Here is a 23,320-nt window from a genome sequence, read left to right on the forward strand (position 1 = left end):
CACCACACAATCCTTCAAGCAAATTTGTGTGCACGCATACAACACACACACACACACACACACACGTGATGTATAAAACACTTGGTGAGGCTTGGGGAGCAAAGATCTGCAACACCGAGTAGATCCTGTAGGACACTCAATGAGCCTGAAATATTTTACAGCTGCTTAAGTTTCTTTATCTACATGGCTTGAAGTTTCAAAGGTCTTCCTGAAAATCAGTGCCTGTTTACTTCCATTATCCCACAGCTGCGAAGAGTTTCGATGAGCACCACAAGAAGGGAAGTTTAAGCTCCCACAGACCTGCAGGGGCTGGGGGCATCGAGCACAGCTCTTGGGATTAGGACAGGAGGACGTTCCCCTGCCTGGAGACCACACGGAGGGGCTGCACCCAGAGGTGACAAGAGAGTGCTCGGGTCCTACCAGGTAGCAAGGACACGAGCACTGCACAGAACCAACACCAGGGTGCACAGCAGGGACGAGCAGCTGGCACAGGGTGTGAGATGTGGCTCATTCAGCGGCAGGATGGAGGCTTGAAGTCAGGTGAAAACCTCACAGATGTTTGTGGGATTTGACTGATCCGCGCCTAGACAGCAGCCAGGAAACTTGTACCTGGCATCAGAAGACACCAGTCAAACAGTGACTCGGTTCTCAGCGCATCTGAAAGTCTGTCCCGAATTCTCGTGCTCGGTTGTTCAGGTGTTCTTTGGGAGGGTCTACGGGCATTGTTCTACACCTTCACAGGACGGACCAACAGGCCCAGTACCTGCTGTGGGACACAGTCAGGGGGCGGCAGCAGGCAGTCACAGGAACCAACAAACAGGCCTTACCTCCTTAAAACATTCTTCCACTTTCTCGAACTCCATCACCAGCTCCAGCTCCTGGATGCGTTTGTTTGACAGCATCACCAGTCGGTGAACGCCCTCATCAACTCGATTATAAAGCACGGCAGCAGCATCCAGCGCGTCCCTGGAAGGGGACACAAGCGTGGTCAGGGGTTTTGCATGAGGTCTTTCCCCCAGCGCTTCATGCAAACACGACTTGGCTGAAGGCAGCGCTTCAGTCGTCCTCCCAGCGGGACCAGTCATGGCCATCTTCATACGGAGAGCAGAAGGAAAATCACGCTGCTCCCTGCACGATCCCCGTGATTCACCTCTGGGTGATCCCAGCGCAGACGACCTGGCGGGGAGGACAAGGACACCTTCTCCCAGCCAGGTGCCTTGCGACACGCGGCTGTGCCTGTGACGCTCTCAGAAAGGACGCTCAGCTTTTCATAAGCACGGCTTATTGCATCAATGGGCTTTCACAAAACACAGGCTCGGCAGTTTCAGTTTCTAAAAGCACCTTTTAAATTTAATTTCAATAAGTAAATAAGCAAACACTGGGAAGGAAATCTCTCCTGACACCCCACTCGCTCTCAGGACCTTTCACTAGCTGAACAAAACCACCAAGTGTGCAGCACCCCAGCGCTAAGGGCACGTGCAGGAAAGATTTGAAGACAAAGCAGAGCTCCCCGTCTTCCCCAGGACCCCGCGCTGACCAGAGCCCAGCAGGCAACACCAAGCAGCAGCCTCCTGGCCAGCCTGGCTGCAAAGTGCCCGTGGGCAGGGACGGAGGGATGCAGGCACTCCTGGATGCTGGAGCCAGGGACCGAGCACCTGCTTCAGCCCTGGTGAGGCGACAAATGTCAGCGAGTTCCTCTTGGGAGCGTGGAGCGGCTCTCCAGCACGGGTCTGGGTGAACTACAGCCAGGATCCAGGCTTACTCTTTGTGTCCCTGAGCTTCCCACATTTCTTCTGCTTCTGCATTTCCCTTCCTTTTACCAGTATGGACTCAGTGGGCACATACAAAGTCCTACAGCTTCCTTCAGCACCAGGGGCCTCCCGTACTCACCCTACACCCGCTTTCGCGTTACATCTGTCTTACAACCGTCCGGCTTACAAGAGCATGGCTTTTTTCCGTCATATTATTACAATTATCCAAGTGCTTTGGATAAAATTGGGAAAGCTCTGCTAATGGAAATTAATACGTGCAATTCAGCATCCGTGGTTATTTCCGTCTTAGGCTTTAGGCACCTTGAACCTGTGAGACGCAGCTGAACTTAGTCACATCCTGCAGCTTTCAGCTAGTGCTTGCCATGAGGCAGTGCAGTGGCCTGGGCAACTATCTCTGCATAGCAGGAATCCACAGGATTTTTCCATTCAGAATTCCACCCGACGTGCAGCAGCCAACTTCCCCAACCTCAGGCTCTTAGACTCTTTTGTTTTTCCTCTGCGAAATGCCATTAGACTGAATGAATTTCTCCAAAGCGCAGCCAAAAAAACAAATTGTTTCTGGACTAAGATCAGTGCTACTGCAGCGCGGAGGAGACAGGTTCTCTACAGCGTGTCTGCAAGCTTCAACGGAAAGCTACAAGCTCTAAGGCTGCTTCTGTGTTTCCCAAAACCACCCGTAAACAAACAGTGACGATATTAGCCTCCTGTTTTGCAATCTTTTCCTAAGGACAGACCCAGATCTGACCCAGGAGACTCGCAGCCGCGGAGCCGAGCTGAGCTCTGGGAAGTTTGTTTAGGGAGCAGGCTCTGACGGCGAGGTCCCAGCAGCAGCGGCACGGCGAGGAGAGCTAATGAGGAACAGCTCGGGAGATCGCTGGGAGTTGCATTTGGCAACTGCATTAATGCTAGGTCCTGGGCTCTGAATAAGGCTCCAGCAAAATGCAATATTGATTGCCAGACAGGCAGACACCCTTCGGTCTCACTCCCACGGGCCTGAAGTCCCCGCTGGCAGGAGGAAAGCGGCTTACAAACCGAATGCTCTCCCCCCCCCCCCCGCTGGCACCTGCAACTCCAGGCTTTGCAGGCTGCTGAACGCAAGCACGGCGACTGCTCGCTCGTGACGCAAAACGTTTTTCCAGCCTTTCTCTGAGCTTCCAGAGAGTTCGCTTCGGTGCTGATGCTACTGTGGTGGCACTCGGCGACAAGCTGGATCGATCTGCCACTCTTCTGTAGGGGGAGGGGGTGTGCGAACACCCCCAACCCCAAATCCACGATGAAGGCATGGATGGTTTCAGTATTTAGTGAGATATTGCAGGACGGCAACCTCCTGATGTAGGAACTCCAAACAAGTTCCAGCTTTTGCACAGCCTGACCTAGCACCGGCCATAACCTGCTATAGGGGAAGGGAGCCAGGAAGCCCCACAGCACTCCTTCCCACACCTGATGGAGGAAATAGGACGCTCTTTGTCCTGCTCTCCCCTCACTGGCTTCCTGCGGTTTCCCCTGAGAGGACTCAGGCACAACCCGGGCTGCGGGGCTCCGAACGCTGCGGACTCCCACGCGGCAGACGGCACCTTCCCCAGCAGCACCTACAGCCACTCTGAAGGCAACGCTGTGACTATGGGAAACGTACGGTGGAATAGGAAGCTATTAAAAAAAAACACACAACCTGTTTAGCTGCTGGCTGTTTTTACGGTGGTGGTGTTTTGCTTTTTAAACTGAAATATGCCTCCCAAAAGCTCCCTGCGCCTAGAGGTGAACGCACCGTGTCACCGCAGGCGAGACAAGCCTGCTGGAGCGCACTTGAGACCAGCGCTGGCCTTACGACCCGCGAACCGCTGCAGGGAAAGGCAGGTTCACAAATGCAGCAACAAAATCCCACTGCTGGCCCCACGGGGCTCGGGGGACTTGCTGGCTGTGGAGCTGAAGGACTGAAGCAACGCATCGCAGGCACCTGGCTGCACGCACCTTCCCTGAGACAACTGCAGAAACCACCCCAGCTTGTTGGCAATGCCAGAAAGAGCTGGACTCTGAAGGTGTCACTGAGGCCAAGCCTTCCTTGGGTTCGCAGGAGGCCGTAGGGAAGAACCAAGCTGGGGCTTCAAAGTCAGAAGCAAGGGCTGAGCCCTCTGAACCACCCAGTGCAACCCACATCCTGACAATCGTGCCAGCACATCCCAGATCTGCAGATACTCAGCCACCTCCTGGTTATTTCAGCAGATTCAGTAATATTAATACTACTAGAAACGACATTGTTTCCACACGAGGAAAACCTCTGCTTTCCTGATCACAGACCTCTCAAACTCGCGTAAAGTCAGATTAGAGATGCACTTGGGAGCTTACACTATCATCAGGAACTGGACAGAGAATTCACCTCAGGTTAAGAGGGCTCAGGTTAATGAGCTCACTTTCCTTTGTACGTCAGGCTGTTCAGGGTATGTATTACTATCTACAATTCTTACTGCTGTCATTTAATTCAGCTTGTTTTCTGTGAGTCCTTACAGCCGCTAATGGTACACCTGGAGCACAACACAACACCCTGAAGCTGCCCCTTCTCTCGCTCCTGCCAGTGCCATACTGAGCGACCACACAACAAGGCACCCAGGAAAAACCCTTCCAGGAGGCACCTCCAGCCTCAGCCCGAGAGCTGCGGCACCTTCAGGTGCAGCCTCGCACCATCCCTCCTCCTCCTCTGCCGAGCTCCTCCAGCAGCCCAGCACCTCCATCCTTTGTTGGCAGGTCTAGCAGCGCTGCTTTCACACGTTCTGCCTCGCTCGGCAGGCATTCATTAAATCCTCAACGTCTAGTTGTTGGTCTTCTGTTGCATCTCCAAGGTAACTCCATTCATACATTGTCAGCTCTTGACAGTTCACTTCTGGCTGCCCGACAGGCTCTGCCTAACATCCATCTTGTACTCTTTTCCAGAGGCAAGTACAACCCTTTCCCCCCGTTGCACGCAGTAGGTATGTGAACCGAGGCAAACAAAGAATTACAGCCGATGGAGAAGTTTGGGTGGTTTTTGATTCCCTTAAGCCCTTCCAGCTCTCACCAAAAGCATCCTTTAGCACCGCGCACGTTATCCCAGACCTCTGTCCATCTGTTTACCATGTACTTATTTCCACCCATTTGCTGATACGCTTCCTAATTTTCTTCCTAAATCTCTTCTAGAGCCCCAGTAAACCCAACGACACCTTGCAACAAGGAGCTGCGCAGCAAGATTATGCCTTGCATGTGCAGCTATTTCTTCTTCAGACCCAGACAGAGTTTTTCTGTTCCTGCCCTTCACTGCTTTCAAGGCAGCTTGGAGTGCTGATACTTGGAAATGCTTCAAACAAGTACTGAAAACGTGGTCGAAGGACCAAAAGAGGCTTCAATCCGGCCACACAAATGGGAACACAGGGATGTTAAGCACCTTAAAGATATTTTAATAGTGGCCTGAGCAACTCTGAGGAAGAAAAGCAGCGAGTTGTTTGAAGTCAGTGGAAAGTCTTGTCTAAGCTTGGGTACGTTTGGATGCACTGCAGTCTCCCTGTGCATGCGAGTGCGGTAATAAGAGTCTTTCACTGCATTCTTCCATGGTCAAATCATCCAAAGTAATTTTGCAATAGCGCAGATTCAATATAATTTATAGCAAAAAGGAGTAGCTTGATGTCAGTTTATGTTTCCCCAAATCCTGTTTTCATTGGGTAATTATCATTTCAGTGGAAAAGACTCCAAACATCTTCAGTTTTCTGGAGGAGCGCCAAGCTGTTGTATAATGGCAGGGTAATTTTAAACCTATAATTTAGAAAGACCATTTCTGTCTGAATCCGTCCTACGAAAAGCTAGCCTTGGAGAGTTACACTTCAGTTTTCTAAGCAAAATACCTGGTTTGTTTACAGAAACCCGTGGCCACAGACGAGGCATCCAGCAGGCTTGCAAAAGCAGGTGCTGCAGGAGCCGTGCCTGCCAGCTGCAGGGAGCGCGGGGAAGGAAGCAGCAGGCCCATCGCTGCTCTGCAGCTCTCTGCCCCTTGACAAACGGCTCTGACCAAGAGAGGAACCAACCTAGAGGGAGGGCTAAAAGCAGGACGCATCCTCTGACTAGCCTTGGTCAATTTTAAAATGGTGAAGAACTGCGGATGGAGGGAGCACAGACACGCTGCCTTCTGTTAGCGTGCTGCACGGCGGTTAGGTGGATTTCCTTCAGCTAGCTTTCCCAGGAGAATCAGATATCCCTGATCTCCGTAATTTAGGAAACACAGCCAGATGTTACAGCATTACCTTCATCTAGCCTTCCACTCCTGGTGCTGAACTTTCCTAGTGGATGTTTGCGCAGGCTTTGGAAGAACAGGAGTAGGATCTGGCAGCTAGGACATTTGAAGGACGATTTGGTCCAAGGACATCGCCCAGATCATCTGTGCTGATACCTGGCCTACCAGTCATCTGCGCATCCTGAACAACGCTGCAGGAAGAAACTCTTCCGGCTTCGCAGGGAAAGTCTTGTATGCCTGGGGGGTGTTTTGCAGCAACAGAAATGCATTAGAGACTTTCTTGGCCATTAACGCATCCTGGTAGCAACCTACCCGACTGCCATATTCGTAATCATCCCATAAAATGAGGTCAACCTCAAAGGCAAATTCCTGCTCGTCAGGCTGAAAAGTTCGCATGCAGCTGAGGTTAAAATTTGGACAAGCCATCGTGAAGCTAATGCAGGTATCGCTAACTACACTGTAATTATTGTCTGCAGCACCCAAATAGTCACGGTGGTTTTAGTTACTTAGTAAAGGTATTTGAGCTGCTGGGTGCAGTGTTTAGAACCCCAAAGCGTCCTTAGAAGGGCACGGCGGTCAAACGCCAAGCTCGGGGCTGCTGCGGGATGCTTGCTGATCACGGTGGGAACAGCGGATTGCTGAGAGCACCGACCCAACCAAATCCCTCCTCACGGGGCTCCCTGACCAGCACGTGCGCTGGGAGCAACTCAACCAATTAACGCAACACGCTGCAGCCCGTAACTGCCGAGAGCCCTCTCTGGAGCACAGTGTGGTTAAATGTGTTTGTAGCACAAATATCCTCTGAAGTCCCTCCAGAGCAGTGGGACTGAAGCGCACAGGTTAAGTATCCAGGTGTGGTCACCAGCTGCTACCTCGGATTCTTTTCCCGACCTGACCTGCATTCAGTTGCAATCAAACTGTGTTCAGACCGGTTGAGCGTAAATCCCAGTACGATCTATAAACCTGACCTGAAGGAACCCAACAAAGAGCCAAATTACGGGGGCAGCTCACCCCACAGTGGAGCCTGTGGCAGGACACGGCCACGCTCTTCTGGGACCACCAAGCTTCCAGTTGTGGTCTTCTACCAGCTTGAAAGAACTCTCACCTCCAAAACTCATCCCGTGAACACTGACCTAGTAATATCTACACTCGTTATCTGGGCCAGCTGTGTTCCTGGAGTTAGGACCTCAAGGGTTTCAAGATGCTCTGCTCAAATCTGTGTACCCACTGCGAGCCACATACCCGTGTCCCTGACACATCCTCCTTTTACACGCTCCCAGTCTTTACAATACGGGGTCGTAGCAGTGACTGCGCTATCAGCTACCCCGGCAGCAGAAACAGCCACCCCAGCTCAGCTGCATAAACCACGGTGCTTGTGGGATGGTGTGGGCTGAGCCAGGAACTTCGGGCGGTCCAGCTAACATCCTACCCTGGAAACTTTTTGCATTTTTTTCCGTAATATTTTTAAACAGATAAAAAACCTCGCAGCGTGTCATTAATTAGCTAAAGCCCTGTTGGCATGACAAAGATCGCAAACAAGAACAAAAACAGGAGTCTTCTGGGTAAAGACCCGCTGAATCCAGGAAGATTCAGGTCATAATGCAGTAGAAAATGAACAGCAGAGGGGAAGCTGAGAGGGATCATCTCACGAAAAGCCTCAAAGAACAATGAAAACTTACCTAAGAAGAGCTCTGCGATCTTATACCTCCCTGCAAGCGCCACGAGAGGCTCCACACAGCGCTTCGCACACCCAGAACGACAACGGCTCCACGCTCCTTTATGTGCAGAGCAACAAGGTTTGTTTAATGCGAGCGTAAGTGCTTTTTGCCAGGCTAAAACCACCACGCAAACACAGGGAACAGGTTAGACTGTAAAGAAAATGAATACCAAGCAGCACGGCGTGTGTTTGGATAGAACTGTCGCCGTGCGCTCCTCCCTCCGCCTGACACAAACACGGACATGGAAGCGCTGCCACCCATGCACTGCTGAGGGCCCAAGGTTTTGTGTTTGTCAGCATCTTCTGCGTCACCAGCAACAGCGCAGAGGCGTCTCGTGGCAGAAAGCTGCCAAACTTTGAGGCCAGGATTTCAGCACGGTTTTTCATCTCACTTCAAGGTACACCGAGAGTTTATTTGAACCCAAAGATGAAGGTTTTAGGAGCAGGCTCCCAGAAGAAATATGCAAAATACATTTACCATTGAAAGGTGCATCTCACAGGGCACGTCAGGGGAGTGCGCTGTGGAAAAGTGGTAGCATGAAAGGTACCCAAAGCTCCCAGGTCTTGGAGCTGCTTCCCGCAGGAGTCTTGCCAAAGCCCCGCAGACACGAGCTCCCGCAGCACCACACAGCTGTGAGCCACTGCTTCATCGCCAGCAGGGAACCCTACATCTGCTGGACATGGCTTCCACAATTTCAGGCAGACTTTGTGCCTCGCTGCTGCATGCGGCTCTCAAGCAGACGTTCAGAATGGGAAGACCAGTGCAGAGGAGCAGGATGATCCTATCTGCAGCACAAGCTGTGGTTGCGCTCTGATACGGAGTGGGAAGGAACATCTAAATCTTAATTTCAAAGGCCTCAGGTGGAGCAAAGACCCGATCACATCTCTTGGTTAGCTGCTCCAGCTGTTCCTTACATCCTTCCAAACCTGGAAAAATATCTCTCCGCAACTGTGTAGGGTTTGAAGTTTCTATTCACTGATCTCTGCAAAACCAGGCTGGGCGACAGGAACCGCTGCACAGCTTCTCCACAGCCCGGACGACGCAGGTCTGGCTCTGTCACCACTTAACTGGAACTGCTTCCCTGTCTCGAGCGGTGGATGAGAAAACACAGAGCAGTGCCCCAGCCACGCAGGGCAGACCCAAGCGAGCGTTGCTAGTGCATGCTCAGGGCAGCCCAGGACCCTCTGCAGGCAGGCACAAGCGCGGTGTTAGCTGTACGGTCAGCCTCTGCTGCTGTCATCGAGGCGGGCTTAGCATGGGGAACCTGGCAGCTGCCGCTCAGGAAGCCTGCTCCACGCTGCCCATTACCTCTGCTCAGCCCAGGTCCCCACCCAGGGCTCCCATCCAGATCACCGAGCCACACTAAAAATAGGCAGCCGACAGAACCAGCTCTTGGCTCTCCCCGCTCCACCCTCAAAGCACAGAGGCTAACTACACTGCCTTCGCAAACAAAAGGAGGCTTCACTCCTCCATCTATTTATAAGCTGTTTATTCACAGCTTGCAAGCACAAATTCTTTTCAGATGAGAAGCTTGGGGGAAGAGATTATGATTTTTCTGGTTCCGTGCTGCACAGAGCCCAGCACCCAGCCTGGCCATGCTTTCACCATCTGAGGTTTTCCTCTCTTTTTCCCAGCTCTCACATCTACTCTTGCGGCCACCTTGCCCACCAGCAGGCAGAACGTGATGCGTTCCACTCCTGGGCCATGCTAAGTGCAGGTTTGCTGGCAGAGCCACGCACCAGGAGGATTCTGGTTTGACTAGTATAAGGCAGGCACCTTTGCATTAATAAAAAAAATGTTTCTATTTTCTTTCCTCCACTTCTGACTCACGGCATATCGAGAGGACGAAAGGCATCACTGGACACCTCACCTTGGCAGGCATTCCCAGCTCCTGGCTACGCCAGGAGAGCGGCAGTAATGAGAACAACAGTGGAAAACGTCTGGCTGAGGACAGGGGAAGGAGCCTCCGCCTCACTGCCCGGTCCCCGCACTGACGTCTCGCCTTAGTAAGCGCTCCCACTGCTGCTGCACGGCTTTGGGCAGCTTCCCAAGCAAGGCTCACGATGGAAGTGTCAGAGCAATCTTCAAAATCCACCCCAAAATAAGCAATGCGTTGGTACGCCTTCTACGGCTGGCATGGTGAGTTGTCTCCAAGCCACAGGGTGGTTGATCGATACACGAGATACCCCAAAGCCAGAGACACACCTGCTAGCCAGCCCTACAAAACTTCAGAAAAACACTGAGTTCATTAAAGACTTCCTGTCCAAAACTAGTAATAAAAATAGATATTAACAGCACTGAAGTGGTGGATGTCTCCGTGGCATTCGTCCATGCTCACCAACAGGAACTGCAGCTAGGCTAATGGCTTGGCATTTCAGTCCCCAGAAAGGCTGGAGCAGCAAAACCTGGAACACTTTCAGCTCCTGTGCTAACAGACCTGAAGAAGCACTGAGCCTTCAGCGTAGCAGTTGGTGCGCCAGCAAATATGCTGTGTTTGAACCCTGCCAGCTCCTCTAACAAGGAATAAGTGGCAATGCTGGCTTCAGCAGGCCACCTGCACCTTCAGGTGGCCAGCCTGTGCTGGAGCTATCACTCCAGCACTGAAGGAGGCACCAGAAGGACTCAGGCTCACCAGTACCACACCCCCACCTTGGGCAGGTTCAGCCCGGTCTTCCTGGAGGTGGGACAGTGGTGAGATCCAAACAGACTGCTCGGAGAAGTCTGCCTTTCCCTCTGCGGACCAGCAGCTGGTGAGCAAGGCTTTCTTTTACAGCACTGCTTGGTGGGAAAGAGCACGGGGACTCCAGGTCAGCTCACACCGGGAACAGAGAGCAGTCACCAGCCAAAGCCACCGCTCTGGTGCTGCAGCACCTCTCAGGAGGGGACCGTCCAGGAGGGGTTCTTGGAGCTCTTAAAGCATCTGTCAGAGAAACAAATGGATGTATACCGTGACGCACCTCTCCTGCGTGACCTGATGCGATGAGTTCAATCTCTGCAGGAAAGGAGCCAGGTCGCTGGTTTAGCAAACCCGCCCAAGGCCCGGGTCAGACCTGAGCAGCAGCAAGGTCCCACCGCTGTCACCAAGCACTCCAAAGGGCATCGTGGCTCTCTGGGAGGGCACAGCAGGGAAAGATGCCAAAAGCAACCTCAAGGGAAAAGCTGCATTACTGAAGAATGACCAGAGCGAGGGTTGTTTGCTACGTGTGTCCAAAAGGTATTCAGCAGAGAGCAACCGGCTGCACAGAGCACCAGCCTGCTTGCTTGCCTAGTTTAGGATACTATTTCCAACCTGCACTTAAGCACCGGTTACATGTTTTCAGACTGGTTTGTACCACTTCAGGATTTTCTTTTTGCTACCTGAGGCTACAAGCAAGAAGGAAAGTCAGCCTTGAGAGTTGGCAGAACACATCCCCTACGAAGCAGGACTCTTGCTTCTTCGGTCCCACAGCGATGGTGTAGCTGGGCTTGTCCTTCCCCTCTGTGCCTCTTCAGAAAAATCATGCTTTTTATTGTTAGCCCTGTACTTCTGGTTGGCACATTTTAATTAATTGAAGCTAAGACTGCAGAAAACTCCTGCTCTTAAAAAAAATGCCTCTACTTACATGCAATTCGTGCATATTTTGACAGTTACCTGCTCAGAGCTGGCCTCACAACTTCAGACTAAGAAGTCTGGGCTGTCGTGACTCTTTGCTTGATCAGGTTTTTGCAACACAAGAGAAAAGAAAGAACTAAACCAATGTGACACGTGTTTAACAAAAGCCATAAGGAGGCCCAGAATGATAAAACCATTTCAATTTTGAAAATACTCACATTTCAAGTATTGGGAGGAGGATGACAGACCTCAGCATTGATCAAAATTTTACAACTCACAAGTTCAGGAAAGCGATACGACAGGCCCTGCTGAGTGCACAGCCACAACCTGTTCCATTTTCATATATCACCACCCGAAGTCTCACGGTGGACCCACGTCCACCAACAGCCACTGCACACTAGCTTAGAAGGCCAGCTGCTGTGTTCTGCTACAACCCTGCTTTGATCCTGTTCATTCAGGCAGCCTACCCAGGAGCCTTCACAGGGTAACAGAGCCCAGAAGCTCTAATATCTGCACAGCAATTTAGACAGGAGGAGCTAAAGGAGCAAGCGCAATCTGTGGAGGATCTAAAAGTAACAGTGCCTTATGCAGGCTCTCTGGCCAAGCCATGGAGCTTTTCTCCTCGTTGCCAAGGATCCTGGAGCAGTGAAGAGCGAACATCTTTAGCGCTCTGCCCTGAGCATCTGACTTACACAACAAGCAGGCATTTCCTTATTTAAAACACCGCATGGAATTTAGGTTCTGCAACTGTTCCACAGCCTAAAATAAGGCTAACATTTTCCATCTGCATTCGTTTAAAGCTCCTCAGGCTGGACAGAGCCCCATATATCCGACCTGCAGCATACACACTCCATTCATTCTGGCAGGCAACGAACATGACCTGAATTAAACAGAGAACACGCTACACAGCCTCGGCATGTGCTCAAACACGGTGCAATCAAAGCACTGTGTGTGTGTGTCCCACCCCTGCCCTCGCTAAGGTAATCAAAGCAGTAAATTATCCTTAGGGGCTCTGTCAGATCAGGTTTCAAAGTTGATCATTTCCCTGCACAAGAACACAGGTTTAGCTTAAAAACAAAACAAAACATAAAAAGCAAGCATGTTCTCCCCATTCTCTGAAGGCTCTAATTTTAATCAACACAGCAGCTTTAAAGGGAGAGAAAAAAGGCGCACACAAACCACAACAACCTGCATTATGTGTGCTTCTCACACCATGTCAGAATAAAAAGGCTGCATTGTCCTAATTCTGCTCGAAATTGCATCGAGAGCACTTAAACATTTCAGCAAAAAGTGTGTCCTCACGGCTTGCCAGAGCTGCTGGCAGGAGTCACGGCAGGCAGGGAAACGAAACGCTTACACCGCTGGTCCCCAGGCTCCCCCCGCACTCAGCCCTGAAATGCCGACCCCTGCCTCCCAGCGACAGGCTGCGACTTGCACCCTCATCCCCTTGTTGGATTTTCAGAGAGAAACCTCCTTTTCCCTGCGCTCGGGTGAGACACCCTGGAAGCTGTTTTCTTATCTTCGCTCCGTTCCCTCCTTCAAACCTCTCGGTTTGTGATGGCAACAGAGAGTTTAATGAGGGCAAGGCTGCAGATGCGCGAGGCCGTTCCTCGCTGCCCTGCCATGCGCTGTGCCCCCGCCGTACCCACGCACCGGCGCTTATCTCCCGCTGGGGCTGGAAGCTGCTGGGTGCAAGGGCTGCCTGGCTGTTTGCACAGCACATAGCACAGAGGCCTTCACACGCTGATAGGCTTCAGGTGTTTTAGCAGTACAAACAGGAGTTGTGCAATGCCCTGGGGATTTCAAACAGCTGGCCTCTCTCATTCCCCCGCTTCTCATACCGATTCTGCAAACGGGCAGTGAATATTTGCTGTGCAAACCGCGCCAATGCGTGAAGAGATCAGCGTTTGCTATAACCAGAAAGCATTCCTTGCAGTCAAGGTCCTTGGAAATCCCCTTACATGAGGAGTGCCTTGGCAAATTGCACCCTGATAACGCCTTGGACCCAAACGCTGATCACCGGCATCGTCAAGTAAGACTTTGTGCTTTAGGGGTGCACAAAGCATCCGGCCCTCTCCTCACTACAGGTGAGTCTGGTTTGGCTTGGCAAAGGAGCTTTAATAACCATCTAAATGAACCCAGCCAGTCAGGAAGGGATGAATTTTCGGACTGAGGAAAGAGCAGCCAGGATAAGCGTACAATTCATTACGCTCTTCACTTTTGCTGTTTCCAGCAAAAGTCCTCACTACACGAAAAACCACACCGGTCTGCACCAAGGACGGGTCATGGACAGGCTGCCCCTGCCTGCTCTCTGCTCACCTCCAGCTCCTCTTCTCCCACCCTGCTGGGGCTCACCTGTAGTCATGGGTGAGGGTGACACACGATTCCTCCTTCCTCAGCCTGGCCAGGAGTGCTCCACCCTCCAGCTGCAGCCGGACCAGCCGTGCGTCTTCCAGAACGTTCTTCATCAACTGCCTGTAATTCCTCAGCAGCACAGCTGCCTCCTGCAGGGATTATAAGAGTGCGATGAGCGGTCACAGCAATGTTTGGGCAATGAGGGAACAGGCAGAAAAATCAACAGTGCACAACCCAACCCAAACCACATCTCACCTTGTCCCACCCTAGCACAGAGGGAGGTTGGTTCCCACGGCTGTTTCTTCCAAGCCTGCCAAGTCCAAAGTGATAAACAGTGGTCCTTACACCCTCAAAACCTTGCCCACCAGGCTAAAATTGAAACCCAACTCCTACCATGCTCCATTTGCTGGGCACAGAATCATTATTTTCAGCCCCATGTTCCACTTACAGCTATCTCCTGCTATTCTTAGAGCCGGACCTGCATGGCACAAGCACCCGAAGGGTTGGTAGAGGTGCCCACGTATCCAGGAGGGCCCAGAGAGGCTTCCCAGGAAGGGATGACATGTTTGCAACAACACGGGCTTGGTCTCTGCACCTTCCTCTTGCCCCCTTCCGAATTTCTCTTCTAGAGGCAGCAAAGCCGGAGCCACAGCACAGCCTTGGCCTCATGAAATCTGTGCTGCCACGTAACTGTAGCCAGGCCATGCAAGCCCACTCGAGGTGGCTGCTCAGTGCTAGAGCCACCAAGCCAGTACCAGCTACAGAGCTGCAGAGAACGCTTCACATCCACCCTGCCAACGGAAATAATCTTGCCTTGCCCCTAAGTGACACAGTTAACTGAATCACTGAAGTTTGCTGGCAAACACAGCAGATTCCTCTTCCCCTTTTCTGATCCTTCTCTCCCCTCCGCTCTCTGTAAAGAAGACTCAGAAAGGTGTGGGTTGCGCAGCGTTTTTCTGCTGCACTGAAATTAGCTTCAGCAGCAAATGCATTTCCCCCGCTGCAACGGTTCTTCAAGAGAGACCAGCAGAGGTGGGGGAGGAAAGGAGACACCTTCCTAGGAGTCCAGTGCCCTTCCTAAACTAATTTTGTACCTGCAGTCCCTCGTGAGCGTTGACCTCGTGCAGACCAGTGCTCTTTGGATAGGGAAGTGATCAAGCCCTCGCTACACAAACACCCCTTGCTCTCACAGCTAGAAACATTATTCCACTACATCTGTCTGTCCACACAGCAAGCAACCCAGCAGCAACAAGCACAACTCAAGGTGAGATCTCTTGGGTTGGTTGCCGCTGAGGGATCAAAGAACCAGCTTCTCCAGGCAGCAGTGTATGTTCTACATGCTTACCTCAGCTCTTTCCGGTAGTTTTCCAGATTCCACTTTGTGGATGGCTCCCTGGAGGAAGGCACAAGCCCCTTGGCATCCTTGCAGCAAGTGTTCCAGTTTCTACAAGAGGAAAGGACCAGGGCAGAGATCATTGTCTCACAGCTGATGAGAAAGCCATCTTTTCAGCTTGCAGAAGGTTAAAAGGACAGAAATCAAGACAGGATCAAACGCCATTAACCCAAGGGTTCAATTATGCTGTTGGTGAAGCTGTATCATCAGCAAAAAGAAGCCCAGGAGCCATCACAGGCTTCAGATGCATCACTCTGTACCAAGTCCTCTGTGCAGACCTTACAAACTCACCACGGCATGTCTGGGCCATGCTTTTAGAGAAAAGAAAATCAGTACAATTATGTCCCACATTCTTCTATGATTAGCATTTCTTGTAACTTTCCACTAAGATGAATCACTCTGCGCGCATTTTGGAGGAGCAAAACTTAGAACGAGTACAATTTCTATACTTTAAATCATTCCTCTTCATATTAAAAGTAGTGTAAATTAAAGGTTAGGAAACTGGAAAGCTTCCACAATTAAAGCACCTTAAACGAGTAGCAAAGTCCCTTCTCTCTGAGGGAAAAAACCACCAACCACCACACCACAAATCTCACACACAGGGGAGGAGGCGACTTTTCTAAACAGTCACTGATAAAGACTCTCAAATGCCACCCTCTAGCCACTGTAATCAGGGAAGGGAGAAAGAGCTATTCAAAAAAATAAAGAAAAAGAAAAAAGAAAAAGCTGCGGTTTGAATCTTTACTGAATTTAACTCCCTCTTTGGAGTGCTGGAACAGCCCCAGAGGGGACGGATTAGCAGGCAGGATGCAGGTGAGATCGCTGAGGCAGGAAATAAATCTGTTTGCCACACAGCTGCAGATCTAAAAGGGGTTGAGCATATGGGTCATTATCACATGCAGCGCATTACACAAACAGGCAACCCAAACACCCATTCCTACACCGACTCCCTTTGGTAACATTTTGCACAGTAAAGCGTAAGACACGGAAACAAGAGGTAGTCTGGTACCATGCTCCTGCCTTCGAGAATTATCCTTTTGCACAGACCGAGCACCTCAGCTCCTGAGCTTTTCTCAACCCTGTCCAAAAAACAAATCCATGTCCTACTGCAAAGCTTCCTTGCTGCCAAACAAACCTCAAACTCAAGCCTAGGCACCAAAATTCGGCTTCTGTGTTGCATCAGCATGGGTTCAGTGCTTGTTAGGTGTGAAGTTTTTTAAAAAATGGGTTCTGAAACAAGTTGGAGAAGATAAGTTCACGTTTGGCACGTGCTGAGCCTGACTGCCGAAGCTTGCCACCAGCAACACAACAGCGTTGTATCAGTGATACCGCAACCTGCTTCGAATGCTGCACCTCGCAGCGCCCTGCGCAGCGAGCTCGGAGCCAGGCGAGCACTGCATCGTTTGGAAGCAGAGGGGACGGTTCTGTCATCCACCGGGGTGAGCAAGTCAAACGTGACGCAAAGACAGCCAATTTGTGTGCAGATTTACAGAGATTTAATCCCGTCTCATCTCAGTGTGCCAAATCATGTCTCAGTACAGCTTGTAAAGATTCAACAAGCACACGAGCCACAGGACTTACGCGCCCTCCACAGCAAGGGTGCACGCGGGGCTGGGTACTGGCGCCACAGCTGCTACTTTTGCAGACTTCTGGCAGTCCGCACATCCCCTGCTGCATGGCCAGCAACATCTGCAACCCTGCCAAGTATCATCAGCGTGCACAGCGTTGGTGGCTGCAGCGCCCTTTGCTGGGGCTCCCTCCCTTACGAACTGCGCCTGGGCACTGCAGTTTCGGCCCCTCTGTCGCTGAGGCTTAACCTGCGCCACCACAAACATTTCCACAGAGAGGTCGAACAGGATCGTGGTACCGAGGCATCCGCACAGCAGCGAAACAGGGAGAAGGAACAGATTGCTGGTACTCCCTCCTACTGCTGTCCTGCTCCTAGGACTCGCTGACCAGACCCTGCACGGGGAAGCCGGTTTCCTAGCCTGACACAGCCAGCTCGCAAAGAGGAATAAAATGCACCCCACGGCTGAATCTTCTCCATCTTTTTAGTTTAGATGTTTTCTAAACAGTTCAAATTTGATGACAACTTTGGTAAGCAAGTGAACAAAGGAGGAAAGAGATGTTCCTGTAATTATCTGAAATGATTATCGGGAATTTCCAAGTTTGACTCCCACCAGGATGGCAGTTTTCACTACGTAGCTCACTGTTGTCTGGAAAACCTGCCTGAAACCCACCAAGATCTAACCATTTTTTATATTTTTTAGTTCTTGATGATTGGGTACTGACATCTCCTGAGATTAGCACAAGAAGTGCCTGCCCTTAAGCCTCCAAATATAAGCAAAGTGCCACGAACAACAAAGAAGGATGCTGTTTCTCCTTTCCCTTCCAAATATGGTCAAACCTGGATTAACGCAGTTCAAGCAGATGAGTTAAAAACTAAATTTATAGGTCCTGCAGTCATGCTACCAGGCCTCAGAGTGCATCCATTTCAGGGAGACAATATTAGTAACCTTTTGATAACAGAAGCTGTCATCTGTGCACACAGCCGTTAGAGGAAGCACTGCCCTTTAATGCTTCTAGGCCTGGTTGTTGACAGGCTCCTCTCCCTTGCTTCAGCTCCGTTACCTTGCCACTCCTTCTCTCAGACACCAGGGAACACGACGTGCTACTCACCATGCGGAAGCTCAACCAGTCCCGGTGGCAATAAGGGAAGGTCCCATCCAGTTCTAGAGGCAGCTGGGAGCTGTCTATGTGCTTATGAAGGGATTTCATGGAGGTGAGAATCTCAAACTGCATGGGAAGAGAAGAAATAAAAGTGCATCGGCGTTAGAGAAAAGGGCAGTGAGTATTGGCAAGGAGGAGGGGAAGGTTAACAAGAGACAGCGTTTCTTTTTCCTTTATTTATCTTGCATAGAAACAAGGCACACTGTGTATCTGGAATATGAAGGAAAAAAATCAATTCAATCTTAGAGCAGTTTGCTGCGCAGTTTTGTGGGCGAACCCTGAGGGAACGCAGGCCACAACACGTTGTTTTACCAAGCAGAACATCTGTGATGGAAGTCTGGCAGCAGCCAGCCTTCTCTAGAGCCAATACCTCCAAGTATAAGCAGAGCAACTCCCTCATAAGCTCACACACTGGGTTGCAATTTGCATTTGTTTGGAGAGCCTGAGAGGTTAAATCCAGCCCCCAGCTTCCCCATCTCGCTTCCTGGAAAACATCCGAGATCTCCCTCTCGGAGAGCAGTCTCTGCCCTGCCCTCAATTCTCCACGCAGCACAGCAGCTATTTGCTCCATGTCTTTCCTAGATTTTGACACTGATAACTTGCCTTCTGCGAGCCTGTAGTACCTCACCAGAGCATGCTAGAGAAACAGACAAGTGCTCCTGAAGGTATGTGGAAGCCAGCCCAGACTCCAGGATCTCAGGTGCAGACATTTAACCCCACACATACTCTGTGAAGTTTTCACCTCCTTATGAAATAGCGAGGATGCTTCCAATTCCTCCCGTGTGACTTTATCAGGCTTTGCCGCTTCCTCCTACACACTTTGGAGCTGTTCAGCGCTTTTAAATAACGTCTTCTGGAGCCCTGCCTGCATGCACACACCTGCACACCCCTTGTGCACTTCAAATTCTTTCACTTGGGGGGAAATGAGGGAACGGACTAAGAGTGTTTACTGTTTGTTGGCCGTTCAGGGCAGCACACCACACACACAGCGAACACGACGCTACTCCCAATGTTTTCATCCACAGGGAGGGCCTGAAACTCTGAAACCTGCAGGATTTTGTGGCAGGCGCAGAATTTCACTCCAGCCCTGCAGCTCCTAACAGGCTTGGTGCAGAGGGAGATGACTAAGATGCAGCCTGATGCTCCGTTCAGACGAGAGAGGCTGAAAGCCTGCGTTTCGTGTACAGCTGTGGAACACCAAGGCAGGTTTACTTCTAGTGGGGGTGTTTGGTGATGCTGAGATCATCTTCCCCGCTCCATCAGCACCTGCTGTTAGTCTTCCCAGACCTTTCAGCTGCGAAGGGAACCTTACGCACATACACTTCTCCTCTCCCCCCTCCTGCAGAAGTCTCTCAGCTGCTGACAGCAGTGGCTGCAAGGAGAGGGAACGTGAGATATGCAAAAGCCTGCCAAGCAACAAGTACCTTCACAGGATGAAGCCCAGAATTGAGCAGAACGTGATCTCCTCCTGACCAACTATTTTCTCCCTTGTTAACAGAAGAGCATGAAAAGCTTCTCCGTTACTGTTAGTGGTGCAGGACTCCTCCGTGCTGCTCTCTGTGCCCCCAGCAAACCTCCTGCATCTCAAGGGCCCCAGCAGCCTGACATAATTACAGCACACATGTCGGTGACGGACTCAACAATAAACACAGCATGACAGAGAGATGTTCAGCTCGCATAAACTTTACAACCCTATAAATACCACACCCGTAATAGGCCACAACCATAAAATAGGGAGAACAACTACAGAGATTTCATGTGAGAATAAACATGTATTAGTGGACAGAGAACTCGCTGCTTGGAGTTAAACAGGAAATCAACGGCTCCCCAGCAAGCCCTGGCCAAACGGTTCCATTACCTGTCCTGCTGCCGGCTTCTCCACCCGAAAAGTCAGATCTCTTTCGACCAGAAGCAGTACTCCATGAATACAATGAGGATCCATGTCCTAAAAGAGAACAGAGTGCAAAACCATCACCTATCCATCCAGGATGCTAAGGAGAAACCGTACCAGTTTTGTACAAAAGAAACTGCAATTCATCCTTCAAAGGTAGCCTGGAAGGCAGTCACCAGGAATAGGGAAGGCCATTCTGCAGGGCACCAAGGCTACGTCCTTAAGGTAGTTTGCTTCAGATCAACTAGTCATGCAGTACTTAAGGAAGCAATGAAAGAGGTCAGGTCTTGGCTACACTAAAAAAAATGCTGCCTTATACACCGGGACGTGGTGGGGGAGGAAAAAAATAACTAAAAGGAATTATGTTCGATGTCCAAGTTTTTTCTTGATAATTTTCCTGGTCATTTCTCCTAACCGAAAAGAAGCTTTTTTTCCACACAGTGCCAAAAAATGTCATCTCGTCTTTACTTACTGCCAACTCACAATCAAGGACTCGCATCCTGTTGCTAGTGTTAAACCAACAGAAATTCCTATCTGGACATCCCAAGGGACGTCTGGCAGCTGTAGTTCAAACTCTGCGATCCAGGATCAGCTCTCCAATTATAGAAGCACTCTACAGGGAAGTGAGAAACAGGCAGAGAGCAACAGCAGGAACAGGGAAACGCAGCAGAAACATTCAGACCATGGTGACAGGGCCCACTAGACACACGATGCCTGGAGCTGGATAGCAAGGAGAAGCTGCCACTCCATGGGGTTAACTAAGAGCCACCCCATCGAAATGTCTCAGAGGTGTCTTTTGCCTCTGCACAGATCTCGGAACCTGTCCAGCAACAAATCCTTCTTGGTTTCGCTCGAGCTGAAGGGAACCTGCACGCAGGAGCCCACAGCAAAAAGGGAGCCCCGTTTAAGTAAATGCTCCAGCGCAGAGGCAGGTGCCTATCGCCCCGCAGAGCCTGAGCTGCCCAACCTGACGCTGGGCCCAGCGTGGCAATTAAGAAACAACGCCAGCACAACCCAATCCTGCAAGTGCGGGCAGCAGCAGAGGTTGCCGAGCAAAGGAAAAGACGTTTCTCTGTAGTGCTATAAGAGGATCCTTTTGAACAGGCAGGGAAAAAATCCCAGCTTGAAACACCTCCCAGAACAGTCAGAGGTTTCTCAGCCGTCTCAAATCCCTTTCATTCACACTTTCACTGTTATTTGAACACTGATCAAAAGGCCAAGAAGAATGTATTGCATAATTAGGCTGAATTAGGTAAATACTAAAGCTCATCTGAAGAGAGCATGGGGAGACATTACAGCCGTGTGAGCAGCACTGGATTTGCCTGAACGTACAGTGGGATGCAGCTCTAAATTTGTCTGCTAAAAAGTACTGAAGGATGAGAACTAGCCACAGTGCCAAGACAGGTCATGACTCTAAAAATTAAATAAATGTATTATTTCACAATCCCTCTTATACTCAGCAGTCATGAGATGTGCAATCGGAGAGAGGATAAAGGTAGCGATGGTGTAACACAGGGTTACCGCAGCCAAACACTCATTTGCTTGTTTGTTGCTGCTGAAAATAGCAACTGAAAAACCATTCACAAGTTAAGCTGTCAGGGGAGAAGCTCAGGGCTTTCCAGACCAAGAGAAAGAAACATTTCCAGAAAAAAAATGAAGTATTTTTCACCATATTTGTTCTTTAAACAGCTGAAGAAAAGCCAGACTCATCCAGCCCTGAGGGATCCACCCGAGCAGACTCAAACAGTTCACAGAAGCTCTCTGGGACGCAGGCAGAGCTGGAAGCAGCAGGATGCTACCTGCAGCAGCTTTCCTGCAGGTTTTCGCCCAGTCTCTTGCCTCCTCTGCTAACAAAACCAGCTGTGTGGAAGCAAAGATACTGAGCCCCACATTTCCAATGGACTCCGCACCTCCGGCACCGCCACAATGGGGACATCAAAGAACAGAGCAGTTCAGAAAGCAGCAGGGTAGACACCGGTCCTTTTATTATTTTTTAAATCAAAGAATTACGTAATTTCTTCCATCTTCCTCCAAACCATCTTCTAGCTTCCTGACTCTGGTGGAAGCCCAAGGCCAAACCTAACAGCATCAGCACAGTTTGAAGCACTGGCAGCCCCCAAATGCCACACAACCTCCGAGAGCACTGCTAACACAGCAATGGGAGGTCCCTGGTCTTTAACATCAGACCAAGGTCCTCCATACTGCTGAAGTAACAGGGCTTGTAAACACATTCCTGGAGAGCAAGGATCACACAGAAATTTCCTGCTTTGAACTGCTACTGTATCCCTGGCTTCGTGGACAGGCTTCTCCCCGCCAGGTCCAGCACACAGACGCAGCACGGTTAAGCTTTCACACTGATGCACAGTGCTCAGGAAGTATCGTGCTTCTGAGAGCTCAGGCAGAAGAAAATCCCACAGGTATGTGTTCAGTGAAGCCCAGCGCGCACACACCCTGCTGTCTGTGCCCTGCCTGCTCACTGACCGAGGGATCAGCCCCACTGCTGCACGGCAAAGTTCCCCTGCAGGCCCCCACAGCATGGAGCCAGCTCGTGGAGAGCTGCGACCAAACATCACAGCACCTCCGCACAAATCCTGCTCCAAAGCATCATTACGCAGCTTCCCGCAGGAACAAGCACAATCTGTTCTTGCAGCACGTATGCGCTGCGCGCTTCCCTTCTCCTCCGTACAGAGCTGCCAGAGCATCTCCTAATTCTTCTCAAGTTAGCTGCAGCACTTTATTCTGCCTCTGCTCCCAGTGCTCTCCGGGACAGAAAGACTGCCAGCAGTGCCCGTCCGCCCATATTCGAAAGAGGATAGGGAAGGAAGTCTTGCAGAAGACAACTGAAGGCAAAGAGGGTGAGAAGCTTTCACCCGCTTATGAGGTGGCTCTCCCAGCGCTGCAGGAAAGCTACCTGCAGGCACCAGAAGTTGTCTGTTGGCACTTAGAAATTCTATTTGCACGTTCATTCCAGAAAGATGGAAAATGGAAGAGGTATTTCCTCAGCCTGGCTGATGCTGACCCAGAAACCTCTGGGATCAGTCTTCCCTCCCCAGGGAGGCTCTGTAGGGTTAACAGACCGAGAGCTGCAGCACGAAGGGATTTTGTGTTAGGTCATCTGGTCGGTGCTTACCCACTGTGAAGCGCTCCTCACTGCTGAGACAAGAGGAAAACATCCCTTCAGAACTGAACAAGCAACACTGGGTCTCAACACCGAACAGATTCCACCCACAGTTTCACAGCAGGCTTCACAAAAGCCAGGTAAATAAAATCCTGTTGAAGTAGAGAGCAGAGCAGCAGAGAAACGAGCTCTCCAGAGACAGTCTGCCAGCGATAAGAGATGTATCGGGGATTTCAGAAAGGACCCCAAGGAGACATCTGTTCTGTGACCCTACAAGCACAGCACATTGACTGCGATCCAACATCCACTGCCCAGCAAACCCTGCTGCTCTCTAGAAAGTTTAGCTGCCTCGTTGTAGTTACAGTCAGTTTTCTAAACGTCTCTGTCCTTATTTCAGAGCAGATGAGAGCACTGTCATGGGAAGACAGGGGCAAACCAGAAGTAAATGCTCAGGATCCCCAAGCGGCTCAGCGGAGCCAGGGGATTACCCCGGTGCCAC

The 23,320-nt window shown here is 50.8% G+C and overlaps 1 protein-coding gene across 7 annotated transcripts in view; it reads right to left on the reverse strand.

The window, feature by feature from the left end:
* PLEKHG4 (pleckstrin homology and RhoGEF domain containing G4) overlaps positions 1-23,320 on the reverse strand; it is a 91,337-nt gene that overhangs the window by 27,826 nt on the left and 40,191 nt on the right. For all 7 annotated transcript variants that reach the window (XR_004753741.1, XM_035336439.1, XM_035336438.1 and 4 more), the window contains exons 7-11: positions 19,671-19,757; positions 17,762-17,878; positions 15,035-15,133; positions 13,690-13,838; positions 828-966 (exon numbers count right to left, since the gene is read on the reverse strand). Coding sequence is in view for 6 of the 7 variants with exons in the window: in XM_035336439.1 (XP_035192330.1) it covers positions 828-966; positions 13,690-13,838; positions 15,035-15,133; positions 17,762-17,878; positions 19,671-19,757 (591 nt within the window). In the remaining variant the exon portion in view is untranslated. The remainder of the gene's footprint in view (positions 1-827; positions 967-13,689; positions 13,839-15,034; positions 15,134-17,761; positions 17,879-19,670; positions 19,758-23,320) is intronic.

The sequence above is a fragment of the Oxyura jamaicensis genome, chromosome 11, assembly GCF_011077185.1.
Source record: "Oxyura jamaicensis isolate SHBP4307 breed ruddy duck chromosome 11, BPBGC_Ojam_1.0, whole genome shotgun sequence".
NCBI classification, from domain to species: Eukaryota; Metazoa; Chordata; class Aves; order Anseriformes; family Anatidae; genus Oxyura; species Oxyura jamaicensis.